The sequence below is a fragment of the Gossypium hirsutum genome, chromosome D01, assembly GCF_007990345.1.
Source record: "Gossypium hirsutum isolate 1008001.06 chromosome D01, Gossypium_hirsutum_v2.1, whole genome shotgun sequence".
In the NCBI taxonomy this organism is placed as follows: domain Eukaryota; kingdom Viridiplantae; phylum Streptophyta; class Magnoliopsida; order Malvales; family Malvaceae; genus Gossypium; species Gossypium hirsutum.
This window is the reverse complement of record NC_053437.1, coordinates 1,468,365-1,491,694: the sequence shown is the minus strand read 5'-3', so window position 1 is coordinate 1,491,694 and position 23,330 is coordinate 1,468,365. Positions and strand designations below refer to the sequence as shown.

Here is a 23,330-nt window from a genome sequence, read left to right as displayed (position 1 = left end):
TGTGAATTTTTTGATTTAAGAAATAAAAAATAAATTAAATTATTTTAAATCAAATCAAATCAAATCGAATAAAATAAAATAACAAAAAACAAATAATATTATATTAACAATAGAATTTAAAAGAACTCTAAAATCGAGATTATAAGTGTAACACTGGTCTTTATATGTTAGTATCAAGTATACGTGGTCTAATTATTTTGTCAACCATACTAATTTTTAACGTTAGAAACATATTGTTAACAGAAGTACCAATTGACACTTTGATCTAACGTACAATGATCAATTTATTCATTTTTTGAGTAAAAGAACAACGTAATCTGATTTTTAATATATAGATCTCTATAATACTTTTACCATGCCTAAACTCATCCATGGATTAGTGCATACCTTACTCGATCCAATATGCTTAGTTGACTTGGCTTGATTAAGCTTAGACAAAATTTTCTTATCTTTGAGCTAATCCAACCCGATTCAAATTTAAATTAGATAAATTTTAAATATTTTTATTATTTTAAATAATAATATTTATTAATAAGTACTCAAACCTAAATTTAAAACATTGTTTAAAATCGAGCCTAGACTCGCCCCACCATCAACACCTCCAATTCTAGCAGTGAACCCAAACTTAACCAAGACATGTGCTGTTTCATTCCTACAGTGTCTTTTATGCAAATAAAATAATTAAAAAGAAAATAAAATGGAACGGCAAGCCTTGGAGGCCTAAAGAGCGTGCGGAAGTAGCCGTTAGAACGACACATCATATCAGAAACTAATGGTTTAATTCTGATTTAAGTCCCTCTACTATTCTAAAATTCATAATTTAATCATTTTATTTCAATTTGACATTTTTAGTATTCTACTTTTATAAACGTTATTAGTAAGTTCAATTTGACATATCATTAGCTACTTTCTTTAAAGCAATGACAAGAATTTTATTATTATTATTTGATTGTATAGTCAGTTACGTTCAACCAATAATAAATTTACATGTCAATTAATTGCTTAAAATCGTTTTTTAAAACAAAAAAATTCCACAAATCACTTTAACAACATTAACTAACAATATTATTAATTGGCTATAAAAAATATTAATAATTGAAAAATTATTTATTACACTACGAATAAAAACTTTAGAAACAAACAAGGTTTGAAGGGTTACACCCGACTAAAGAAACAATGGTATTGTTAGCAAAAGTTGTGACCTTAGGTCCTTGAACATCCAGGTTTGAATCACATCATACACAATTGATATGTAAATCTCCAATCCCACCATATGTAGTTATCATGTGTGGGCTTTGATTCAATCATATTCCCTATTTGTGCTTTGTATTAGTTTGATTATACTTTCTAGTTGTTCAAACATATACTATAGTTGTATTATATTTATACTCGTAAACTCAAAAAAAAGAAGAAAATTACACCCTTTTTAAGTGAAACACCAAATTATATGTCAAATGAAAGTAAAAACATATATTCTAAAATTTTAACATAGTAAAGGGACTAATATTAGAATTAGACCATAACAATTGTCATAAAACCCGACCGTTAGACTACCTTCCCAAAATTCAAAAAAGAAAAGGAAAAGAAATCGACCGTTGCATTACCCCCCTCCCCTCCCAACGTTTAAGTGAACTTCCTTCCATTTCCTTTTAATTTACTACCAAAAAAACAACAGATTTTCAGAAAAAATCCCCTACCGATAATCCCTTCACCGATTCAACCCCTCCTCCCCTTCCCCCAACAGTGAGAATCTCTCCGTTTTGGAATCCGATGGAGGTATCAACGGAAACGGCAACGGTAACGGTGATCGACGAGTTATATGAGTTCTCGGCGCCGTGTTTCTTCGATTTCACGAAAGGGGAATCGGAAGAAGAAATACGTGATGCCGAGCTTTGGTTCGAAACCGCCTTAAGCTATGCACCTTCTCGTATGTTCTTTTCTCTCTGTCTCTATTTTCTTCTTCTTCTTTCTATATACTGTTTTCTTTCTTTGTGTTTAACCGTTAACCGTTAAAAAGTAACAGAATTTAAGTGATTCTTACTCTTTGAAAGATTGTGTGTTCTTTTGGATCATTCTTATTCTCTGTCAGTCAAAACGTTTTCGGGAGGTGATTCTTGATTTTTCTTGGAATTTTAGGGTTTTAATTTTACTGATTAGTTTTTTTATTAGTAATTAGTGACTTCTGGTTGTAAATTGATTGGTTTTAATTGCTTATTACTGAACTTTTTATTTCGAAATTCTAGGGTTCTAGGTCTCCCATTTTCTCTATGCATAGGTGCAATTGATCTAGGGTTTGATCCAGGAATGTTGTGTTTGGTTCCTTAGATCTGATAGGGAAAGAAACGAAATGTGATTTAATTAAGCTTAACTTAATTATTTTTGTTTTTCTCAAGAGAATATAAATGAATTAAGCATAATTTAATCAGGTTGGTTCTCAGGGATATGAAGTGTGAATTTAATCATCAATTTATAGTTTTAGACCTTTAATACTATATTCCCATATATTATCTGCTACCAAGTAAAACTGTTGCATTTTTTTCATAATGCAGCTTTTATGATTAGAATCAAGGCTGGTAATAGAACCTTTCAAATGGAGAGTCTCTGCAATTTCAGTGAAGAAGATCAAATGCAGAAGGTTTGAATTACTTTATATATACCCTTTATTAAATTTCAATATCTTGTAAAGCAACTTCTCTCCTTTCAATCATGATGATATATATATTATTGCTGCAGGCATCGGGATCATCGGATGCAACAGCTCCTAACAGTAACTTAGAAGATAAGCCTCAAGCGGAGCAGGTGCCTGATAAAGTAAAGGAAGAAGCTAAACCCCCTGAGGCCAAGGTTGAAATCAAACAAATTGTCACCAAGGTAATTAGTGGATTTCATTTTTTTTCATCATCCATTATTATTTTTTGTTTAGTTTTTATGTATTCTCATGATTTAAATGCTTTGCAGATTGCTAATGATAATAAAGAGAAGGAGAACATAGGGACCGTAGGTGCTCAAGAAAATGAAAGGTTTGTCCTTGGGGTTTTAAAAAAATTTTCAATGCTAACTGAGTTCTGTATGAATAATTTGGTTCTCATTATCCCATCTTTGGTTCCCTTCTGTTGAACTTTTAGTGCCCTAGCCAATAAATCACATTTAAATGGTCTTGGTGGTGAAGAGAAAAGCAAATCCACTGTGCAAGTAGATACTGAAGCTTGCACTCCTAAACCATTGATGAATTCTCAGAAAAAACTGGTGAGCGACAAGAAGCATCAGACAGCTAAAAAGATAGCTAGTACAATACGGAATTCGTCAATGTTGAAGCCGAAAAATGGCAATGCTGGAACACCTAATTTGGCTCAAGAAAACCAAGCCGTTAAACGTCAGAAACTAGATGGAGGAAGATCTAGACAGGTGCTTTATATGCTCCTCGCCTCTTCCTTTGTCCATGTTTTAACTACTGTTATTTTGTAACTTCAATCTAAAGTTTTGCCTTTTTGTTGCTACCCTATGTGCCTCAGATCCTAAATGTAAAGCCCCACAACTTGCCCCACAAGTCAAAGCTTGGCCTTACCAGTGGTAGTTCCAACTTGTGCTCTTCTACGGCCCAACCTTCCAACAAATTGGACAGAAAGGTTTATGTCCGAGAACAAGCAGCACTATTTGTTTCAATGGCAGAAATGATGAAAAAGTTCCAATCAAGTACCAGAGATTTGTCACGTCCGCACAGTTCATCAAATGTAAATAAACAGAATCACATCATTTTGACTCCTAACACATCCTTGTTTCCTTTATTCTTTCTTTAAATTCCTTCTCTACCTAATCAGGATAATGCTGCTACTGTTCAGATGCCAGTGCTCAGATTGACAAGGCCTAAAGAACCCGAATTCGAAACAGCACAGAGAATGCGTCCGGTTGCGGTGAAGAGCACAGCAGAGCTTGAGGAAGAAATGATGGCTAAAATTCCGAAGTTCAAAGCAAGACCATTGAACAAAAAGGTGTAATGCATGTACCATCTGGTTTATGTGTAACTGATCTTTCTTTGTTCTTTACCGTTTAAGATTTTATTTTACCTATAAGGCTTCTATTTAATTTGTTTCCCATTTCCTTCTCCGGTGCAGATTTTTGAAGCTTCAACACTACCTTCATTACCAAGAAGTACTCCGAAGACACAAGAGTTTCAGGAATTTCACTTTGAGACAATGGCTAGAGCAAGTAAGAATGCAGAGACATCTTCAGTAGCTTCAACAGAAGTGTCTCGCCAGGTTCGGAGAACTATCTCGCATGTATGTGATTCATTTTCATTTGGAACCTTAAATATTGCTTACCTTCTCTCTTTTTCCCTGCCTACAGAATACTCAATGGAAACCTCATCTCACAGAACCTAAAACCCCAGTGCTTCAAACATCTCTAAGGGCAAGACCTATAACGGTCAAAAGTTCTATTGAACTTGAGCAGGAGGAACTTGAAAAAGCTCCTAAATTTAAGGCAAGGCCATTGAATAAAAAGGTAACTTTCTCCTTCATTTCAATTCTGCATTGTATGAGATAGTAACTTTGTTACTTGCGAAAGTAACCCTAGTTGTTTTTGCATTGTGTAGATATTTGAGAGCAAAGGAGAATTGGGAATCTTCTGTAACACAAAGAAACAGGTGACTATACCTCAAGAATTCCATTTTGCAACACATGAGAGAATTCCACCACCACCAGCAGTTTTTGATTTATTTGATAAGGTAATTATACAAATCCACCAAATAGTTATTATGCTACTGATCTGAGGCAACACTAACTTACATGTTTGTTCCTTTCAGCTGTCTCTGAAATCAGAATCTAGCCATGATCCAATTCCAAGAAACACCATTCCCAATCCATTCCATCTCCAAACAGAGGTATATATTTGATTTATTTATTTGTTCATGAATGGTATATAAGACCAAAAAAGATACATAGAGTTCAGTATTTTATTAAGTCCCCCAAATGTCTTTCAGGAAAGAGGTGCTAAAAAAGAAAAGAAGTTCGTGATGGAAATTATAGAGAAGCAGTTTGAAGAAGAAAGAGCCAGGGTTCCCAAGGCTAATCCATATCCATACACCACTGACTACCCTGTGGTATGTTAATTTTTGTGTGCTTTCATTTAATTTTTTAAGTCAATCATGAATTTATAGTTAACGTTAGTTAAATGGGTGTCATCTTATTCAGTTACCTTCAAAACCCGAACCAAAACAATGTACAAAACCAGAACCGTTCCAGTTGGAGAGTCTGGTTAGGCACGAGGAGGAGATGAAAAGAGAGATGGAAGAAAGGCAGAGAAAGGAGAAAGAAGAAGCTCAGATGAGGATCTTTAAGGCTCAGCCGGTTCTAAAAGAGTAAGATTCATATACATATACATATACATATACATATACATATATTAAATTCTTTTCTTTTCATGCAATGTTATGCAGGGATCCAATTCCTGTTCCTGAAAAGGTTCGCAAGCCTCTAACACAAGTGCAAGCATTCGACCTCCATGTCAATCATCGAGCAGTGGATAGAGCGGAATTCGATCAAAAAGTAAATTCTAGTTTCTTTATCCCTTGTAAAGTTTATATATATTTCCATTCAATAAATATTTCCGTTCAAAAAACAATATTTCCATTCAATAAACATTCTTATAATGAATCTTTTTTTTAACAGATTAAAGAGAAAGAAATGGTTTACAAGAGATTCAGAGAGGAAAGTGAGGCTGCTAGAATGGTATGCATATATATACTCTTAGTCCCCTAAACTTTGTGTTATCAATTCTAGTTCTTGACGTGAATTAAAACAAAAAAATGTCATAAAACCATTACCAGATTGAGGAAGAGAAAGCATTGAAGCAACTTAGAAGGACAATGGTTCCCCATGCTAGGCCTCTTCCCAAGTTTGATCATCCTTTCTGCCCACAAAAGTAAGACAAAAATACATGGCAATTGGTGTATATTGTGTTTATGTTGATAATTTGCTTCGAGACATTCGTATATTTGTGCCATGTTCGTGTTTTGATGGTGTATGATTTTGTCAGGTCTTCCAAGGAAACAACAAAACCGAAACCGCCACATCTACGAGTTCTCCAAAGAATAGAAAGGAAGAAAAGGATCAGTTCATTTGCCACACCAACTTCGAGTCCTGCCACTCTTATGAGGTGATTTTGGTTTAGGGAAACCAAGTCATCTGGCAGGCGGCGTCACGGTGGAGGGGATTGTTCAAGAACTTTTGAACCCCTTGTGAAATCAATTCAAGAACTTTGAACCCCTTGTGAAATCAACTCCATGATCCATTAACTATGACAGTTTGCAGATTCATTTGTGTAACTATGTACACTTTTTGAACTCATATGTACTTAAAATTTCAGTAGTGAAGAACAATGAAAGTAGACTCCAAAACATTCTTTTGTTACCATTTTAAGTCATGCAAACATGACACGTTTTAATAAACATGGAATGTTATATGTATGTCTGTTAGGTGATCTATGAATAAATCTAAGACTATTCAAGAACTTTGAACCCCTTGTGAAATCAACTCCATGATCCATTAACTATGACAGTTTGCAGATTCATTTGTGTAACTATGTACACTTTTTGAACTCATATGTACTTAAAATTTCAGTAGTGAAGAACAATGAAAGTAGACTCCAAAACATTCTTTTGTTACCATTTTAAGTCATGCAAACATGACACGTTTTAATAAACATGGAATGTTATATGTATGTCTGTTAGGTGATCTATGAATAAATCTAAGACTATTCGGCGAATAAATCAATTTAATTAATTCAAATTAGTCATACTAACCTAAAACAGCTAGTTTTTTTTTTAAAAAAAAATTTAAAAAAGGTCCTTAAAAAAGTTAAAATATTAAATATTTTCTTTTTATTATCTTTTTTTTCAAGGTAAAATTTGATAATACAAAGAATCATGATGACTAAACAAAATGAAAAATAATTATGTTCTGGAAATTGAAATAATGAAGTAAAAGAAAAAAAAGTTAATTAAAAAGAAGACATGATTGTAGCATGATGGAATTTTGTCATCATTTTTAATTAAATTGTAGTTAAATTAATCAAAATAAGTTTGATTGCTTCAAAATTATATCTATAATTGAATTCCACTAACTGTTAAAAGAAATATAATAAATTTCAACAAATTAAATTAATAATTTTTAACAGGATCAACTAAATGCACAACATATTAGTTAATATGAATATTAATGGTTGACAAATAGAAAAAAAAAATCATTTGTGTTTGTTCTATTTTCAATGCACATCATATATAAAAAATATTGATCAGACATGTTCATAAACCGAATAAATTTGTCACTAGGAGTTTTCAAAATTCTATGTTTTGCCAAAAAAATATGTTATTATTATTCTAAAAATAATATAACAAAATATTAATATATATTATATATATTTTTTGAACAATCTAATTATAAGTTCTGATCATATTTGTTCTTTTTGACACAATGTCTAGAACTACCCCTATCCACTCTCCAACCTATAAATATAGGAGGATAATGGACTTCAGTGCGTTTGAGCCCACATCCTCTTGTATTAACAACAATGCTTATACCAATCAAGCAATATATTTTATAATTAAATACTAGTTTAGGTTGATCATCTATGGACTTGACTTGAATTATATATAAGAACAATAAATGACATTTTTATAAAAGAATGTTGAGGATCCAAATTGAAAATTCAATGAGATAATATTAGACTTACAATCTATTGAGTTTCGAGTTAAGTCTATATGAATCAAATCAATTTAAGTTTTAGAATTTTAAAATTTGAATAATTTCGGATTTAAATTTATATATATTTGTTATTGTATATGGTTTTAGATACAAAGGACTTGACCCATTGGAAAGTTTTTCTGTCCGTCGAACAAACCGAACATACACGATATAATTATCTCCCATATCTCATTTATTCCATTAATTTGAAAATCAAAATGTAATTAATAACACATTGTTGTCTTATCAAATTGTATCATAATTTTCAAATAAATATTTAAATATTTAAATATCACATTTTAAAATTTAACGAAAATTCATGAACAACAAAAACATAAAAAACTAAAATATCAGAAACTCGAACATTACAAACGGATGAAACATAAAATAACTGTTGAGAGGCATGTTTTGTTGCAATTGTCTGATTAAAACATGATAGAGCATTGACTGAAAGCATGTATTTCTGTTTCTATTATCCCTTGAGTTCCAAGCAATGTTTTCCCTTTCATTTTTCTTCAGGTGGTCTAAACCTGTCTTTCTCCTCCTCCACTTCTAACAACTGCAATTTCTCCCCATGGAAGGAGATAAGTCCTTATTAGCGTGCTCCTCCTCTTCCATTTCCCCAATAATTACGACGTTACGGCTATCATTTTACGATTTCTTTTTCTATTTATCGTAATTGGTTATGTGTAACTTCCGTGGTTCCATTGACAATATTTACGGCAATATAAGCAACTTTTCATTTCTAAAAGGTTAAGATCATTGTTCACCTTCCGCTTCTGTCTATGAACATTCATTAATTGAATCTATTTTACTTTTGTAGATAACAAATTTGAATGCTCGATTCTATTATTTAGACTCAATTTTTACAAATATTTTCCGCTTCTGTCTATGAACATTCATTAACTGAATCTATTTTACTTTTGTAGATAACGAATTTGAATGCTCGATTTTATTTTTTAGACTCAATTTTTACAAATATTTAGTGAATAATTTTATTAGAATTTATTAATGTTTTGGTCAAAGAGTTAGTGGCCAACAATGACCAACATTCCTTGAACTTACGACCCAATGAAAATTCAATGTTATGTGATGCAAAATCGTACCATTTTGTAATGGTTAACTGTCACTATAAAAATGGGTTGGGATGTCCTCTTCTACTAAAAACAAATCAATGTCGATGTGATTATATATATATTGAAAATAAGAAATACTCGGTGTAAAATAAAAGTAGTTATTTATTTAAATATAAATTATATTTAGATATAATAAAAAATATCGAATTTATTTAAAAATTTACATGATAAGTAAAATTAAAATATTGATTGTATAAGAAATTATAAAAGATGATTTACTCTAGGTTTAAGTTCATCATGTATAGGTTTTGTCCGAATATATTTCGAGTTTTAATGTGATTGTACTTTCTATTTATAATTACTTAAACGTGTATTATTTGTAATTTGATTAACTTAAATATTAATCTGATTAACTCAGATTGATGATTAAAAGTTAATAACTCTAAATACGTAACGCAACTCGAATTATCTAACCCGAAATCATATATATGAACAACATGATTAAATAGGGGAATAAAGCCTTTTCTCATGAAAATGAAAGACGTGTTTTCCTACATAAAAACCAAGTTCGATCAACAAAGCATCCACCAAAAATAACAATGGCTTCAACTTGGTATTGTTCATTCATCATTTCCCAAACCTTGCTCCTCTCTCTACTCCACCTCTCTTCCTCCTCCGCCGCTACTCACCACCACCATCACCACCACCGTTCACTGCCTCCAAACCCAAAGCTCCAACAAGCTTACACAGCCCTCCAAGCTTTCAAAAAAGTCATCTACTCCGACCCCAACAACATCACCACAAACTGGGTTGGACCCGACGTATGCAAATACACAGGCGTGTACTGTGCACCACATCCTCACGACAAAACCATCAAAGTCGTCGCCGGTATTGACCTAAACGGCTACGACATCGCCGGTTACCTCCCCGATGAACTCGGTCTTCTCACCGACCTTGCTCTTATCCACCTCAACAGCAACCGCTTCTGTGGCATCGTCCCACAAACGTTATCCAATCTCTCTCACTTATTCGAACTCGATTTAAGTAACAACCGATTCGTCGGCCCTTTTCCAACCGTCGTCCTTTCTTTACCGTCACTTAAGTATCTCGATATCCGTTACAACGAGTTCGAAGGGTCATTACCGGCTCAACTATTCGCTAAAAACCTCGACGCCATCTTCGTAAACAACAACCGGTTCTCTAACGTGATACCGAACAATTTCGTCGCTAGCTCGGCTTCCGTTGTCGTCTTCGCCAATAACAAACTCGGCGGCTGTTTGCCGCCGAGCATTGCAAACTTCGCCAACACGTTAGAAGAGCTTTTATTGATCAACACCAGCTTGTCGGGTTGCTTACCGCCGGAAGTGGGTTACCTTTATAAACTCAAAGTATTGGATGTTAGTAATAATAATTTGGTCGGTCCAATACCTTATAGTATTGCCGGGTTAGCTCATTTGGAGATATTAAACTTAGCTCATAACATGATGAGTGGGATTGTACCTTCGGGTGTTTGTGTTTTGCCTAATTTGAAGAATTTCACGTTTTCTTACAACTTTTTTTGTGAAGAAGAAGGGATTTGTGGGAATTTGAGTTCGAATGGTGTGGCTTTTGATGATCGCCGGAATTGTTTGCCGGAAAAGCCGAGGCAAAGAAGTGAGAAAGAGTGTGAAGCAGCGCTTGAACATCCGGTGGACTGTTTTGATTACCATTATGGTGGCGGGGGCGGTGGTTCGATTGCGATTCCTCCGGCTATGGTACCGGTGGCTACACCGATGTTATCACCTTTTATGGCTCCAGGACATGCATAAATAAAAGGATTTATATTTAATGCACGATATTATATTTAGATTTGAGAAAGGTGGCATTAACTAGTTGATTGAAAATGTATATATATATGTATATCAAATATGAAGAATAAGTTACAAGATATGTATAGGATTTATATTTGATGATTTATACCTTTGTGAATAAATCAAATGATGTTATTTTACTAGAAATAAATAATCTGAATTTGTTTTTTTTTTACTTTTAATAATATATTAAGTTATTAAAATTTTGTATCTTTATCTCAAAGTTTAGGTTTGAGTCTGTTATTAATATTTTTTGGGGTTGATTGCAATGTAAGTTTTGATTATAACAAACAAAAAATATATATATATATATATATATATGATTGGAGTTTGTAGGAGGTGGATAAAGAGTTTATGTGTATTATACTTTTTCTTTTTTTGATGAATGACACTATTAGTTATTAAATTATAAGTAAGTATTCAGTGGTGGGAAGGGAGCCAGAGGGAGATTAATTTTTATTTTATTTAATATTAATATAATTATATTTATTTAATGTTAACGTTTTTTTGTATATATATATTTTATCATAAAAAATATTTAGAAATATAAGGATTAAATTGTAAATTCCTTATTTTATGAGAAAAATGAGTAAAAGTGTAAAGTTTAAGGGTAAATTACACTACCAGTCATTCAACATTGGTATAGCTGACAAAACAATTACTTAGGTTTTAATTCAGTCACTCAACTTTCAAAACATGGCATTTAACGGTGGGCTTGTTGTCACTTGTCATTTAAACAGCCCCATTTAAGAGCCCTGGACAGTAGAAGAATAAGAGAAGAAATGGAGAAGAAGAAGAAGAAAAGAAGAAGAGAATGGAAGGAGATTGGTACCAGCGATTCCCAATGGTCAAAATCTGGGAGCTCAAAGATGACTATGCTTCCACGACATTGACGCCTCCATAGCTAACGCCCTCCGCCGCATCATGATCGCTGACGTTCCCACCATAGTCATCGACCTCATCGAAATTAAAGTTAACTCTTCCGTCCTCAACGGATAGTGTGAGTTTTGCTCCATTGAGTTCCATCTTCACACCAAATGCATGAGTTCCATCTTCGTCGATTTCACCGATTACGCTGGCTACGAAACCTCTGAACAAAGGTATTTAGGGTTTAAATTTGTAATTTGTCATTGTTTAGGTCTAATTGTAAATGTCATCCTTGTAATTTAGGAAAAATGAAAAGATAGTCCTCAAATTTGATGTAAATTATTGATTGAATTGTTGATTTTTACTAATTTCTTGCATATAATTTGTTGAAATGCTAATTTTTGAGTCAACAGATAAGATTTAACATTGATACTTGAACTAATTTTCAAGATTTAACATTGATAATTAATTGAACTACTTTTTAAGTTTTCATAATGTACAATGACCAAATTCTGAATAAGACCAATTTTAATTGCATTGCCATGTCAACGTGGCAAGTTAATTGGCCACATCAGCTAGTTAACTTGCCACATCAGCAGTCCCGTTAAGACATTAACGTAAAATGAGTGATTGATTTGTCACTTTTTGATAATGTTTGTGACTGTTTTGTTATTTTTCGAAAGCTGAGTGATTGAATTGAAACTTAAGTGACTGTTTTGTCAACTATCCTGAAGTTGAGTGACTGTCAGTGTAATTTACTCACATTTCAATTATAATTTTTGAATTTGATAAGTGGGTATATGTAGAAAAGTGAGTTCCATTAACAAGAGAGAAGAAAAGGCCTGGTCAAGAAAACTACATCAATCAAAAGAACCAAAATACACCAAAACCTTTCCTCTCCCAAAGCAAACAAAAGAAAAGTAGAAGCCATAGTTGAGCTCTCGACCCAAACAAGAAGCCAAAACTGACAATGCAAAGGGAATCAAGCTCCATTTCCTCATCAAGATAGAGCCAGGTCGCAGAAGTTAAGTCAACCGAACCACCCTCGCCGATATCCGTCAACGGCCACATCCGGGACCTCTTCCATCTGACCCCAAACCACTTCCTGCAAGCAGATGAGCCACAATGTTGGCACTTGGATGGATGTAAGTAACATTGCTCAACAAAAGTTTTTCTTTAATGAATCCTTTCCACCAGAAAAAAAACCACTAATTTTCTATCTGTCTTCATTGGGTGATGTGAGTTTCTTTATAATCGTCAATGAGTCGCCTTCAAAAACAACATGCATAAACCCCGGATCTGCTGCAAATGTCATCGCCTGGATCGCTGCCACAGCCTCCGCCACAAACGCGTTGGGTATGTACCTATCAGGAGAAGCTAGGACCAGACCTTCAGTATTTCTAATGATTATACGATAGCATCATTGTTTAGAGAGTTCATTAAAGATTCATATTTATCAATTCATTTGTTTTTGAATATTAAGCTACATTCATACTGCATAATGATGATGAACATAAGAAAAATGACTTATGAGGTTAACATTTACGCTCTCGAATTATTTTTTATTTGATACAAAAGAAATATATATATACACATATATATATATATGAGGTTATAACCTGACATCTTCTGGAACACTTCTAGAAATTCGTTTGAAAACCACCAAATTAGTCTCATCTTTCTCTTCGTCTTTAACGAGCCCCCGATCATGTCAACTGTTAGATCGCAGCTTCAGATTCCTATAGGGTTTCGATTTCTTCCCACCAAAGAAGAAATCCTTTGTGATTACCTTAAACCAATCATCAAGGGCGATCCCATACCTTCTGGTGTGATGATGTTTTATGGTGCAAATCGCTAGCCTTGGAATATTTTCGACCAAGATTCTACAGGGTCTTTCTGGGTTATCACGAAGTTGAAGAAAAGGAGCAAATCAAGAATCGAAAGAACCGCGGGAGATGGATGTTGGCTCCAACAATATGTCAAAGAAGTGAAGCACAAGAACGGCGGCTAAGTCATAGGGTTTGATAAATACTTCACATTCACCAGCAAGAAAAGCAAGAAATCAAATGGTCAATGGATTATGCACGATCGTACTCTCTGAAAGACCAAGAAGATGCTAGCGCTGGTTTGAGTGATTCCGTTATCTGTGAGATTAAGAATAAGGATGCTGCTGTTGTGAGCTCGGATTACGAAGAAAGTGAAGGAGAAATCAAGAAGAACAAGAAACGTAAGTTGATGGAGGTGCCATCGGATTCAACAAATGATGTTGCTATCGTGCCCGAGGAGAATCAGACATTTGATTATATGGCTGCAGAAGTAGGAGGCTTCTCACCGTCACCTCCCTTCTCTGCATGTTTAAACCAGCAACCAAACCCTTGGACGTTGGCAGGTGTTGTTGGCAATCTTGGAGTGCCTGATTATAATTCTCACCATCTGCTACCTGCCTAACCCTTGCTCTATTTTTACATGTCTATGATTTAGCTTATATATTCATAAACTTGTTCATGCATACTAATTTGTATATATATATATATATACATCTAGTTTATACGTACATATTTGATTCTCAAAACTAACATTTGGTATGATTTGTATATTTAGGAAGAAGCTAGGGAGGATCGCGACGCCAAACCCTTGCATGCTTTTATTTATTTTAATATATTAATACACTAATTTAAAATATATTTTAAAACTAAAATTGATTTAAATATTTTATAGCAAATAATATTTTATTTTTATCAATTTTTTAAAACTTAAAAAACCCTATCTATTTGGTTTTAATTACCACCGGTTACCATAAGTTGAAAATTTTAATTATCAATATTATATTATTATATTAGTTTATATTTTCTTTGTATATTATTAAATTGTTAATTTTAAAAATAAATACGAAATAATAATATATTAATTTAATCAAATAATTATCAAAATAACCTCAATTATCACAAATCATTTCAAAGTAAAATTTATGGTTAATCACTAATTAGGTGTGTGCGTTTGATTGAATCGAGTAAAAAAATTTTGAATTAATAATCACTAATTAGGTATGATCTATTGTTGCTACCAAGTTTCTTCACTACTTGATTTCGTCGCTGTATGTTTTTTTTTCCGTATAATTATAAATGTTTTAATTTGTTTTACGATTTAAGACTAATCATGTTTAAGTCGAGATAGTATTCATGTAAAATTCTCTCAACGACGATGATTTCAAAATTCAAACTCAATGTAAATATTTGGAGAAGAAATTTACTTCTGCCCCTTCCAAATGCCTCTCAACAATAACCTATATCATTGCTCTATATTTTCATCCATCATCAATCACCATCAAATGGTATAATGATAAATTTAGTCTTTAATATTTATATTTTTGTCAATTTAGTCATATTCTTTTTTAGCTAAGTTTAATGCTTAACCTTTTAAAAAGAGTCAAATCTAACCATTGACCTTTTAAAAAGAATCGAATTACTATTTTTTAACATAAATAATGACTATAACATTAAAATTGTAAACATAAAAGCCCGTATGGCACTACATGTATACTTCATGCTATTTTTTTTGAATTATAAACTTTTTATAATTTTTTGAATTTTAAATTTATTTTTATTTTTTGAATATTCTATAATTTTAAAATTATCTTTTGACGTGATGATATATACGACAAATAATGTAATATTAGAATGAAAGACATGTGGACTACCATGCAGGTCGTCATGCCAATATTGTTTAAAAAAAATTAATGCTTTAGGTAGAATTTCTATTAAACAAAAATAATTTGATTCTTTTTCAAATATTGAGGGTTGAATATAGCTAAAAAATGAATAAAATGACCAAATTGATAAAAGATGTAAACATAAGGCTAAATTTATTATTATGGCTTTAAAATTTGATTCTTATGTTTTAAATATGTCCAAGTTAGATCCGGGGCTTACCATTGATACATTAAGGACTCAAGTATAGCAATTTGAACTTTTGGGACTAATTTAGAATATTGGCTATAATTTCTGGACGTCTAATGCTATAACCCCTAAATTTTCACAGTCATCTAACCTTCTAGAAGAGTCCTGAGCCACTCCAAAGAATCAAACAATTCGAGTCGCAGCCAGTTCGTCGTAAGCTCATTCTCTTCAATTCTCACTATTCAAAAAATAAAAATTAAAATGGGGAAATCTCAAGTGAAAGGTACGGTGACGTCGCTGTCTTCAATGTTCCCGGCGGAGGAGGTTCAGAAGGCGGCGAAGATGGTGGAGGACAAGTTATCGGATAAGCAGAACGAAATGAATCAATTAAAAGAATTCATCGCCAATAACACTTCCCTCATCAACCTCGTTCAAAAGCTCCCCGACGAACTCCACCACGATATCATGGCAAGAATTTCAAATTTACGATCAATCAGTTTCACTCTATTTATACATATTAGTAAAAAAGCAAAAAATAAAAAAGGTTGCTTAGGCTTTTTTTTTTTCCAGGTTCCGTTTGGGAAAGCGGCGTTTTTTCCTGGTCGTTTGATTCATACGAATGAGTTTCTGGTATAGCTTTTGCGTTACGCGCTAAATTAGGAGTTTATTTTAATATTTGACAAGTTTAGGGTTTAGGGTTTTAATTAGGAATATGAAATCATTGTTGTAGGTTTTACTGGGAGAAAGTTATTATACTGAAAGAACAGCTAAACAAACTGTTGAAATCCTAAAGAGGAGAGGGAAATCATTGGAGTCTAAAGTGAACACATTGAAGGCCGTAATGCAGGATCTTAAAGCTGAGGCTTCTTTTTTTGATTCCACTGCTTCTGAAGCTGCTGTAAGCTTCCCTCAATTTTCTGCTTTGTGTTGTTTATTCATTAAACATTAGTATTCATAAAACATTAGTTAAATTGGGCATAAGTAGGCTCACTTTTTCTTGTGTGTGCCTAGTCTTTACCTGTTACTATGATTTTATTGTTACAGGAGGGACTTGTGGAGATTAGAGAGTATGAGGAGGATAATTCTACCGAACGGGCGTCTCAATCAGGCAGGTTAACCTGTCTTTTCTTTCGTTTTTGTTCACTATCGGATATTGGAACTTTGTAGGCTACTTGTTTAAGTAAGGATGATACTCTAGCAAACAAATTCTGGATTATGTTTTATGTGAACTTGGTATGCTGGTTGCTTGCAATATCTCTTTTAACATGTTGCATAATATCTTCTCCGTTCTTTTTTTGTTAGAACTTCTTTTGTCGAGGTACTTGTTATTATGCGGCCTAATTATCTTAACTGATTGTGATGAAATGGTTATTGGTTATTTTAATGAAGTTGAGGAATTTAAGTTAGACAAAATGTTTTCTTTTCAGGTTCACTGGAACTTGAAACTCCTAGTGTGGCTGAAGCAGACAATAAAATGGGTGCATCTGAGGATGATGAATATGCTCGTATAATGTCAAGGTTGGAAGAACTTGAGAAAGAAGAACTTGCAGCTGAAGATAATGAGGAGAATCTTGAAGATGAAGATGAAGATGCTAATGCAGTTGAAAGTGACGGCAATGAAGATGAATTGATTAAAGCTGCTGAAGGTGATGGTGATGAAGATGAGTGGACTAAAGCTGCTTTTCATAGAAAAAAGGATGAATGTTACAGTTATCTTGATCATGGTCAAAGATATTCAGAGGTAATGTTGGGACTTGGTGCTTTTTACCTGTTAATACAATTGCATGTTGAATGTGTCACTGTATCAGTCTCAGTCAAGGAAACAACTACAGCAGTTCAACGGCAAAGAACCAATTGAAGAGATGTCCAATAAATATAAGCATCAAGATTTAACTAATCAGTTCGCTGTAAGTGGTTAAATCTTTGTATGCCTTCTTTGTCTTTCAGCCTTTCTTTGATAATCCTTCTAACTTATTGATAAATGAATCCTGAAGTCTGATTTCTGTATATCTGAAATGCAGTCTACTGGATTGACAGAGGAACCTGTTACCAAAGGTAACTATGAAGGTTATGTTTCTGACTTATGCATGTAATCATGTAGACTCAAGGAGGGTAAAGATATTATGTTATCTACTGATAGATGTGAATATCATTTCGAGTTTGATTTATAGATGAGGCAATTCCTTTATTTTATCTTATTCAGGTGAAATTTCACATGGTCGAATCATACAACAAGACACAAAGTCTTTAAGTCCTTCCATAAATGCCTCTGCTCCTTTCGAGAAGGTAAGTTTGAAGCAGAACCATCATAATGAAATAAGGTAGCTGTAGCTTATATTTGAGCTCTGCTCTTTGGGAGAAGGAAAAAATAGAGAAAACCAACATGATATCATTCATGTTATTTCAGAATAGATCTTTGGATAACATCAATGACCTTATATCGAACCTTGTCCTCTCTATATTGTATTAATAAATGCAAGATCACCAATGAGAGGGCTGCTAACCATCTTTTTTGACTCCAATTTTGTGTTACAGAAATCTGTCCAGGCCTCAAAATCAGAATTTGATAGTTCCAAGGTATGCTACCTCTACCATGCTGGTTACTTTGATTAATAATTACGGCATGATGCATGTTGTTTATGTGCCTTTATCCATCATGATTTATTGGCTATATGTGCAGGCTTTTACGGGTTCTATAGTTGAGCATACTCAGAATTTGGATAAAAGTTCAGTGGGAACAAATATGACTTCATTACAGGTATTGCGCTTACTCATCTTTGTGAGTATATATTTGCTGCCTTGAATACTTTCTACAATATTTATGTCCTTTGCAGTCATCTGGTTCGCAACCTTCGAAGCCGGTGTCTAGATTCAAAATGCAAAGGAAGTAGGTTGAGCATTGTATGACAAAAATAGATGTAAAAAATGAGACATCTTAGTATGGTATAATCTGATCAAACCATTAACTAATTGCTGATCCTAATTGTGGGTTGAAGTTTTGTTCGAATGGATTTTAGGGAGAGTTGTCGTTACTGTTTGAGTAGCAGGTAATGCAAGGCCTTTCTTTTTTTCGAACTCCTTTTCATGGTTTGTGCAATTATAGCTAAGGCTGTGGTAAGCACATGTAGTAGTGTTTGTTACAATTTGGCATATCATATTCTCCACTCTTCACTTTTAATAACTTTGCTATTACTTGTTTATGAGACTGTGATTCTACAGAATTCATTCACATAATCTCACTTTGAGTATAAGTAGTCATAGATCAATTTAGTGCTCAAGTCTTGCAAGTTTTTGCTTGTCGATATTTGTAAATGATTAATTTTAAATTTATTTAAGTCTGGTTTTGTTTATAATGAGATATTAACATGGAATATTATGTATGATAAACAATTAAATTTATCATGGTAATTAAAACATTTGAATTTTTAATAGATATAAGTCAGAAGTCTAGTTTTATTTATTTTTAAAATTAATAATAAAAAGATAAAAGATAAGTATAAATAAGCAATTAAATAGCTATTGATATTTCAAGTGAAAAAGAGTTAATTTTCTCACCCTTTTTTCCAAAAATTAAGTTGCTATAACTCTGTTTATCTTTAATTTTCTATTTAATAATTTGGTTGCTGAAACTTTTAAGTTGGTTTCTTTTAAAGAAAATTATTTAAAACGAATAATATCACCAATTCATTTAAATATTAGATATGAATAATAAATTTTTAAAAAATAATCTGTGAATCTAAGGTTAATACATTATTGTCCGCTGTTAATTGAATTAAAACTTAATTAATTATAATAAAAATTTTTTAATGGGATGAAATTAAGAGTGGGGTATACATTTAAGTTTCCCAAATTTTTTTTTTTGAAAAAAATATGTTTAAATTTGTAATGTTCTAATTTAATCATATAACCAATTATCTTTGCAGAAACATCATAAAAAATTATATGTTAAATTTTTGTAGTAGCATTCTATAATCATAAAAATTGTAAAATGTTAGTAATTTGTATTAAAGAATTTTAATATACAAATATTGAAATATTGTAGCATTTATATTATGTCACTCAATATAATTATCAATATTTAGTATCTAATCTTACATGATATATTAATGTTATATATGCTTATGAAACACCTCTTCTTATGATTACATCTATTTTGAATGAAAGTCAATTATATTTAAACTTAATTTTTCTCTTTTTAAAATTACAAATTTATAATTAACAGATTTATAGTATACTCTCCTATAAGAAAAATTATCTCATTTTTAAATATACAAAATAGGAAAATTTTAGTTTTACTATAATTATCAAAATTTTTAATTATAGAATTAAAAGAAGATGATGTGATGTATTGAGGGTTATACTTCAAATTATAATTTATTAACATAATATATTTTCAAATTAAAACATTTTATTTTATATACAGGAAAACGTGATTGTGTAAAACAAAAAATAAAACTACATGTAATTTAGAGATAAACAAAATAGAACTTGCAATTACACATGTTATGATACAATAATGGTTTTAACCCTTAATAGTATCCAACATTTCTTACAATATATGAGGTTTGAAAGTGGGGAGAAAAGCAATTTTAGTGGATTCATCCTCCCATTCTACATCTTTCCACCATCCCTCCTCTCCTTCAATGATGTGCCTGTGTCCTTTTGCACTATTGGAGTTTAGTGGCAGCTTCTTTAACATTGGGCATCCTATAATGTATACTTTCTTCAGATGTGGGAAAGGCAGAGCATGGTGGTATATAGTCTTTAGTTTCGGCAGACGATTTAGAATCAAAATTTCGAGCTTAGAAAATAAGTTTAAATTTCCTTTTAGCTCAGCGACTTCACCAAGTTTTTCTTCACTGATGATTTCTTTTAAACCATTGCATTCAGCTATCCATAGTTCTTCCAAATGTGGAGCAAAAGTTACCCAACTCACATCCCTCAAATGATTGCATTCGTCTACGATTACATATCGAAGGCTATGGAAGCATCCTGCACCTTCAATTATGTTACGTTCGATCTTCACTTCCTCTAGATCCATACAACTCCAAAGCCTTAAAGTACATAGATGCTGCAGTTTTGCTAAAGCCATAATATTCAATGATCTTGAATCTCTGAAATCTAGAAGGCTTACTTGTTCAATGGCACAGCTAAAGAACTTGTTGAACCTCAAAGCTTTTTCCAACTCCGAAGCCCTTCTAAAAGAAAGAGTCAACACATTCAAATATTTTAAATGCTCCATTTCCTCCAAAACCAATAAACATCCATAGCCACATCCCTCCAATTTTAGTACTTGCAACTTGGAGAAACTGGATATCAATTGTTGTGGGATCATTTCTAGATCCGCTGTCCACTCCAGATTCAAATATTTCAGCCTTGCTAGGGCCTTCAATTCGACTGGCAACTTTTTTATTCCTGTCCGTGACAAATTGAGATGTTCTAGTGAAACCAACTTTGCAATTCCTACTGGCAGTTCTTCCAAATTCATATTTCTAGACAAGTCCAGAACCCTTAGCATGGGCATGAAATTAAAGAAATCATCCATGATTACCTTCAAACGATTCCTCCTAAGAAACAAAGTTTGGAGATTGGGACATTCCAATATCTCAGTTAGATTTTCAATTTGATTATCCATCAGCGACATTCTTGTTACCTCTTCCCACTTTTTAGCTTTCGGTTGTTCCTTTAACTGAACACCTGATTTTACAAAAAACTTCTCCTTCTCAGATTCACCAGCAATCCACAAAGCCATGTCGCGAATCACATCGTGCATTTTTACACTAACACTATTTTGTCGTTTCTCCAATAAGCATGCGTCAATAAGAGAACCTATAATGAAATGTCCCTGGTTTCTGGCATTGCTCAAATTGGTATGCTCGTCCAAAAGTCCTTCCCTGATCCAACAATGTACTAGTTCATCTTTTTCGATGAGATAATCTTCTGGATATAAAGAACAATACAAGAAACAAGATCTGAACCTTTCATCAGGTAAACAGTCATAACTAAATTTTAACTTGGGATACATCTCTTTCCCTACCCCTGGCAACACAGAGGCTGCTGATTGCCTTAAAACTTCAATAGCATATTCCCATTCTGGAGGGGTCTTCTTGGATGCCATGGCTCGCCCAATTGTAATGAGAGCGAGAGGTAGCCCTCCACACTCATCAACCACCGCTTCAGCTAACTTGCAAATATCTGGATGCATTCGAAGGGTTTCTGATCCAACCTTCTCCTCAAACAGTTCGAAAGCTTCTCCTGGTGGTAAACATTCCACTTTGATATTATTATCCATGTTCGGTTGCATTTGACAGCACACGTCAAGACGACGAGTTGTGAAAATGACTTTAGAGCCATTTCCTTGTGTTGGAAGAGGTACCCCAGCTCTTGTGAGATCAAACCATTCCCATATATCATCCAACAACAATGCAAACTTCTTTTTCCATAAAACCTTGAAGATGTCATCATCTTTCTCTTCAATAGATTTCCAACCTTCATTAGAAAGGCCTATTCTTTTGGCAATTTGATCCTGGACTCTCTCAATTGGCCGATCTTGTGATGCAACTGCCCAAATGACACGGTAATCATGGGTAGTATCATGGAATTTGTTATTGATTTGGTTTAGGAGGGTTGTCTTGCCAACCCCTCCTAAGCCATATATGCCAATAACTCCCACTTGTTCCTTTTGAAGACTACTCCAAACCTGATTGACATAGGACTCTAAACCCACAGTTGGCTCAGAAGGTCGTTTAGTTGCGGAAGGAAGTGGTGGCTTGCAGGCCACATCACTGAAATCTCCATTCTCCTTCAAGTGTTTCACCTCTTGGAGTATTCTGGCAATTTGCTTCCCGAACTTGTGGGTGGACCTGGGATGCCTGGAACAACAACTTCCTATACATAACTTTTCAACTTGCTGAGGACTTTCCCGACTCAGTTGATCAGCATCGGCTATCACATGATCAGCCCTCTGAAGCCAACCCTCCACTTGGTTTAGCCGCTTATGCTGCTGCTCATCTTCAGCAATTCTGACCCTGCTCATCAGATCACCCCTGAGCTCCTTCAGTTTTGCTACTTCAGCTTGTAAAGCATGGAGGTTATCTTCGAGGTTGCATAAATAACTTGCCTGTCCAGCAGCACAATCCCAGCAACGGGTAATGATGGTATCGAGTGAAAGTGAGGTTGAGAAGATATTACCCATACCTGGTTTTGATTTTAGAAGAGTGAGTTCAACAATTTCAGGAAATAGAAGCAAGGAATAGATCAAAGATGCTTATGGAGTTACATGAAAGAGTAAGAATTTTTTTCGTAAACAGAAACAGAGAAAGAAAATTGGCAGTTAAACAGAGACAAAGTGTTGGAAGTTGGCATGCACTTTAATAGTGAAAATGATGATAATTTCAGAGTAAAGTGCGTAAAACCATGGACTTGTATTGCACAGAGTTCTCTGTGATCCCACTTTCTTTGATTTTGAAAGTTTTATTGACACAATGGGTCCATTGTAAGGCATTTTCGGTTGCATTTGACAGCACATGTCGAGTTATGAAAATGACTTTGAGCCATTTTCTTGTGTTGGAAGAGGTACCCCAGCTCTTGTGAGATCAAACCATTCCCATATATCATCCAACAACAATGCAGACTTCTTTTTACATAATACCTGGAAGATGTCTTCAGCTTTCTCTTCAATAGATTTCCAACCTTCATTAGAAAGGCCTATTCTTTTGGCAATTTGATCCTGGACTCTCTCAATTGGCCGATCTTGTGATGCAACTGTCCAAATGAGATGGTAATCATGGGTAGCATCATGGAATTTGCTATTGATTTGGTTTAGTAGGGTTATCTTGCCAACCCCTCCTAAGCCATATATGGCACTAATTCCCACTTGTTCCTTTTGAAGACAGCTCCAAA

General features: G+C 33.5%; 4 protein-coding genes across 7 annotated transcripts; 3 read left to right on the top strand and 1 right to left on the bottom strand.

Moving 5' to 3' along the window:
- Nucleotides 1-1,563: 1,563 nt before the first annotated feature.
- On the top strand, nt 1,564-6,717 carry LOC107933035 (protein TPX2). Of its 3 annotated transcripts, XR_005909150.1 has the most exons (18): nt 1,596-1,927; nt 2,550-2,635; nt 2,734-2,871; nt 2,959-3,020; nt 3,126-3,405; nt 3,513-3,731; nt 3,819-3,989; nt 4,113-4,256; nt 4,345-4,500; nt 4,592-4,723; nt 4,802-4,879; nt 4,979-5,098; nt 5,190-5,356; nt 5,435-5,543; nt 5,667-5,726; nt 5,825-5,919; nt 6,034-6,308; nt 6,563-6,717. XR_005909150.1 is itself a non-coding variant. In XM_016865181.2 (17 exons), the coding sequence occupies exons 1-17, from the start codon at nt 1,771-1,773 to the stop codon at nt 6,155-6,157; spliced, it is 2,298 nt and encodes a 765-aa protein (XP_016720670.1). In that variant the 5' UTR covers nt 1,564-1,770; the 3' UTR covers nt 6,158-6,717. The 3 variants fall into 3 exon arrangements, 2 of the variants coding, with proteins under 2 accessions (XP_016720670.1, XP_016720671.1); XM_016865181.2 differs by having other exon boundaries at nt 1,564-1,927; nt 6,034-6,717; XM_016865182.2 differs by having other exon boundaries at nt 1,576-1,927; nt 3,840-3,989; nt 6,034-6,717.
- Nucleotides 6,718-9,374: 2,657 nt separating this feature from the next.
- Nucleotides 9,375-10,900, top strand: LOC107933048 (leucine-rich repeat extensin-like protein 4). Its single transcript, XM_016865199.2, has one exon. It carries the CDS (start codon nt 9,415-9,417, stop codon nt 10,621-10,623), a length of 1,209 nt encoding a protein of 402 aa, XP_016720688.2. The 5' UTR covers nt 9,375-9,414; the 3' UTR covers nt 10,624-10,900.
- A 4,709-nt stretch (nt 10,901-15,609) lies between these two features.
- On the top strand, nt 15,610-18,763 carry LOC107933032 (RNA polymerase II subunit 5-mediating protein homolog). Of its 2 annotated transcripts, none has more exons than XM_016865179.2 (11): nt 15,610-15,896; nt 15,999-16,058; nt 16,159-16,326; nt 16,473-16,536; nt 16,856-17,169; nt 17,237-17,335; nt 17,450-17,483; nt 17,632-17,714; nt 17,964-18,005; nt 18,109-18,186; nt 18,263-18,763. In XM_016865179.2, exons 1-11 carry the CDS (start codon nt 15,690-15,692, stop codon nt 18,317-18,319), a joined length of 1,206 nt encoding a protein of 401 aa, XP_016720668.1. In that variant the 5' UTR covers nt 15,610-15,689; the 3' UTR covers nt 18,320-18,763. The 2 variants fall into 2 exon arrangements, with proteins under 2 accessions (XP_016720668.1, XP_016720667.1); XM_016865178.2 differs by having other exon boundaries at nt 17,450-17,495.
- A 1,214-nt stretch (nt 18,764-19,977) lies between these two features.
- LOC107933062 (probable disease resistance protein At5g63020) lies at nt 19,978-22,623 on the bottom strand. The gene has a single exon (XM_041087820.1). The coding sequence runs from the start codon at nt 22,621-22,623 to the stop codon at nt 19,978-19,980; it is 2,646 nt and encodes an 881-aa protein (XP_040943754.1).
- Between the last annotated feature and the right edge of the window lie 707 nt (nt 22,624-23,330).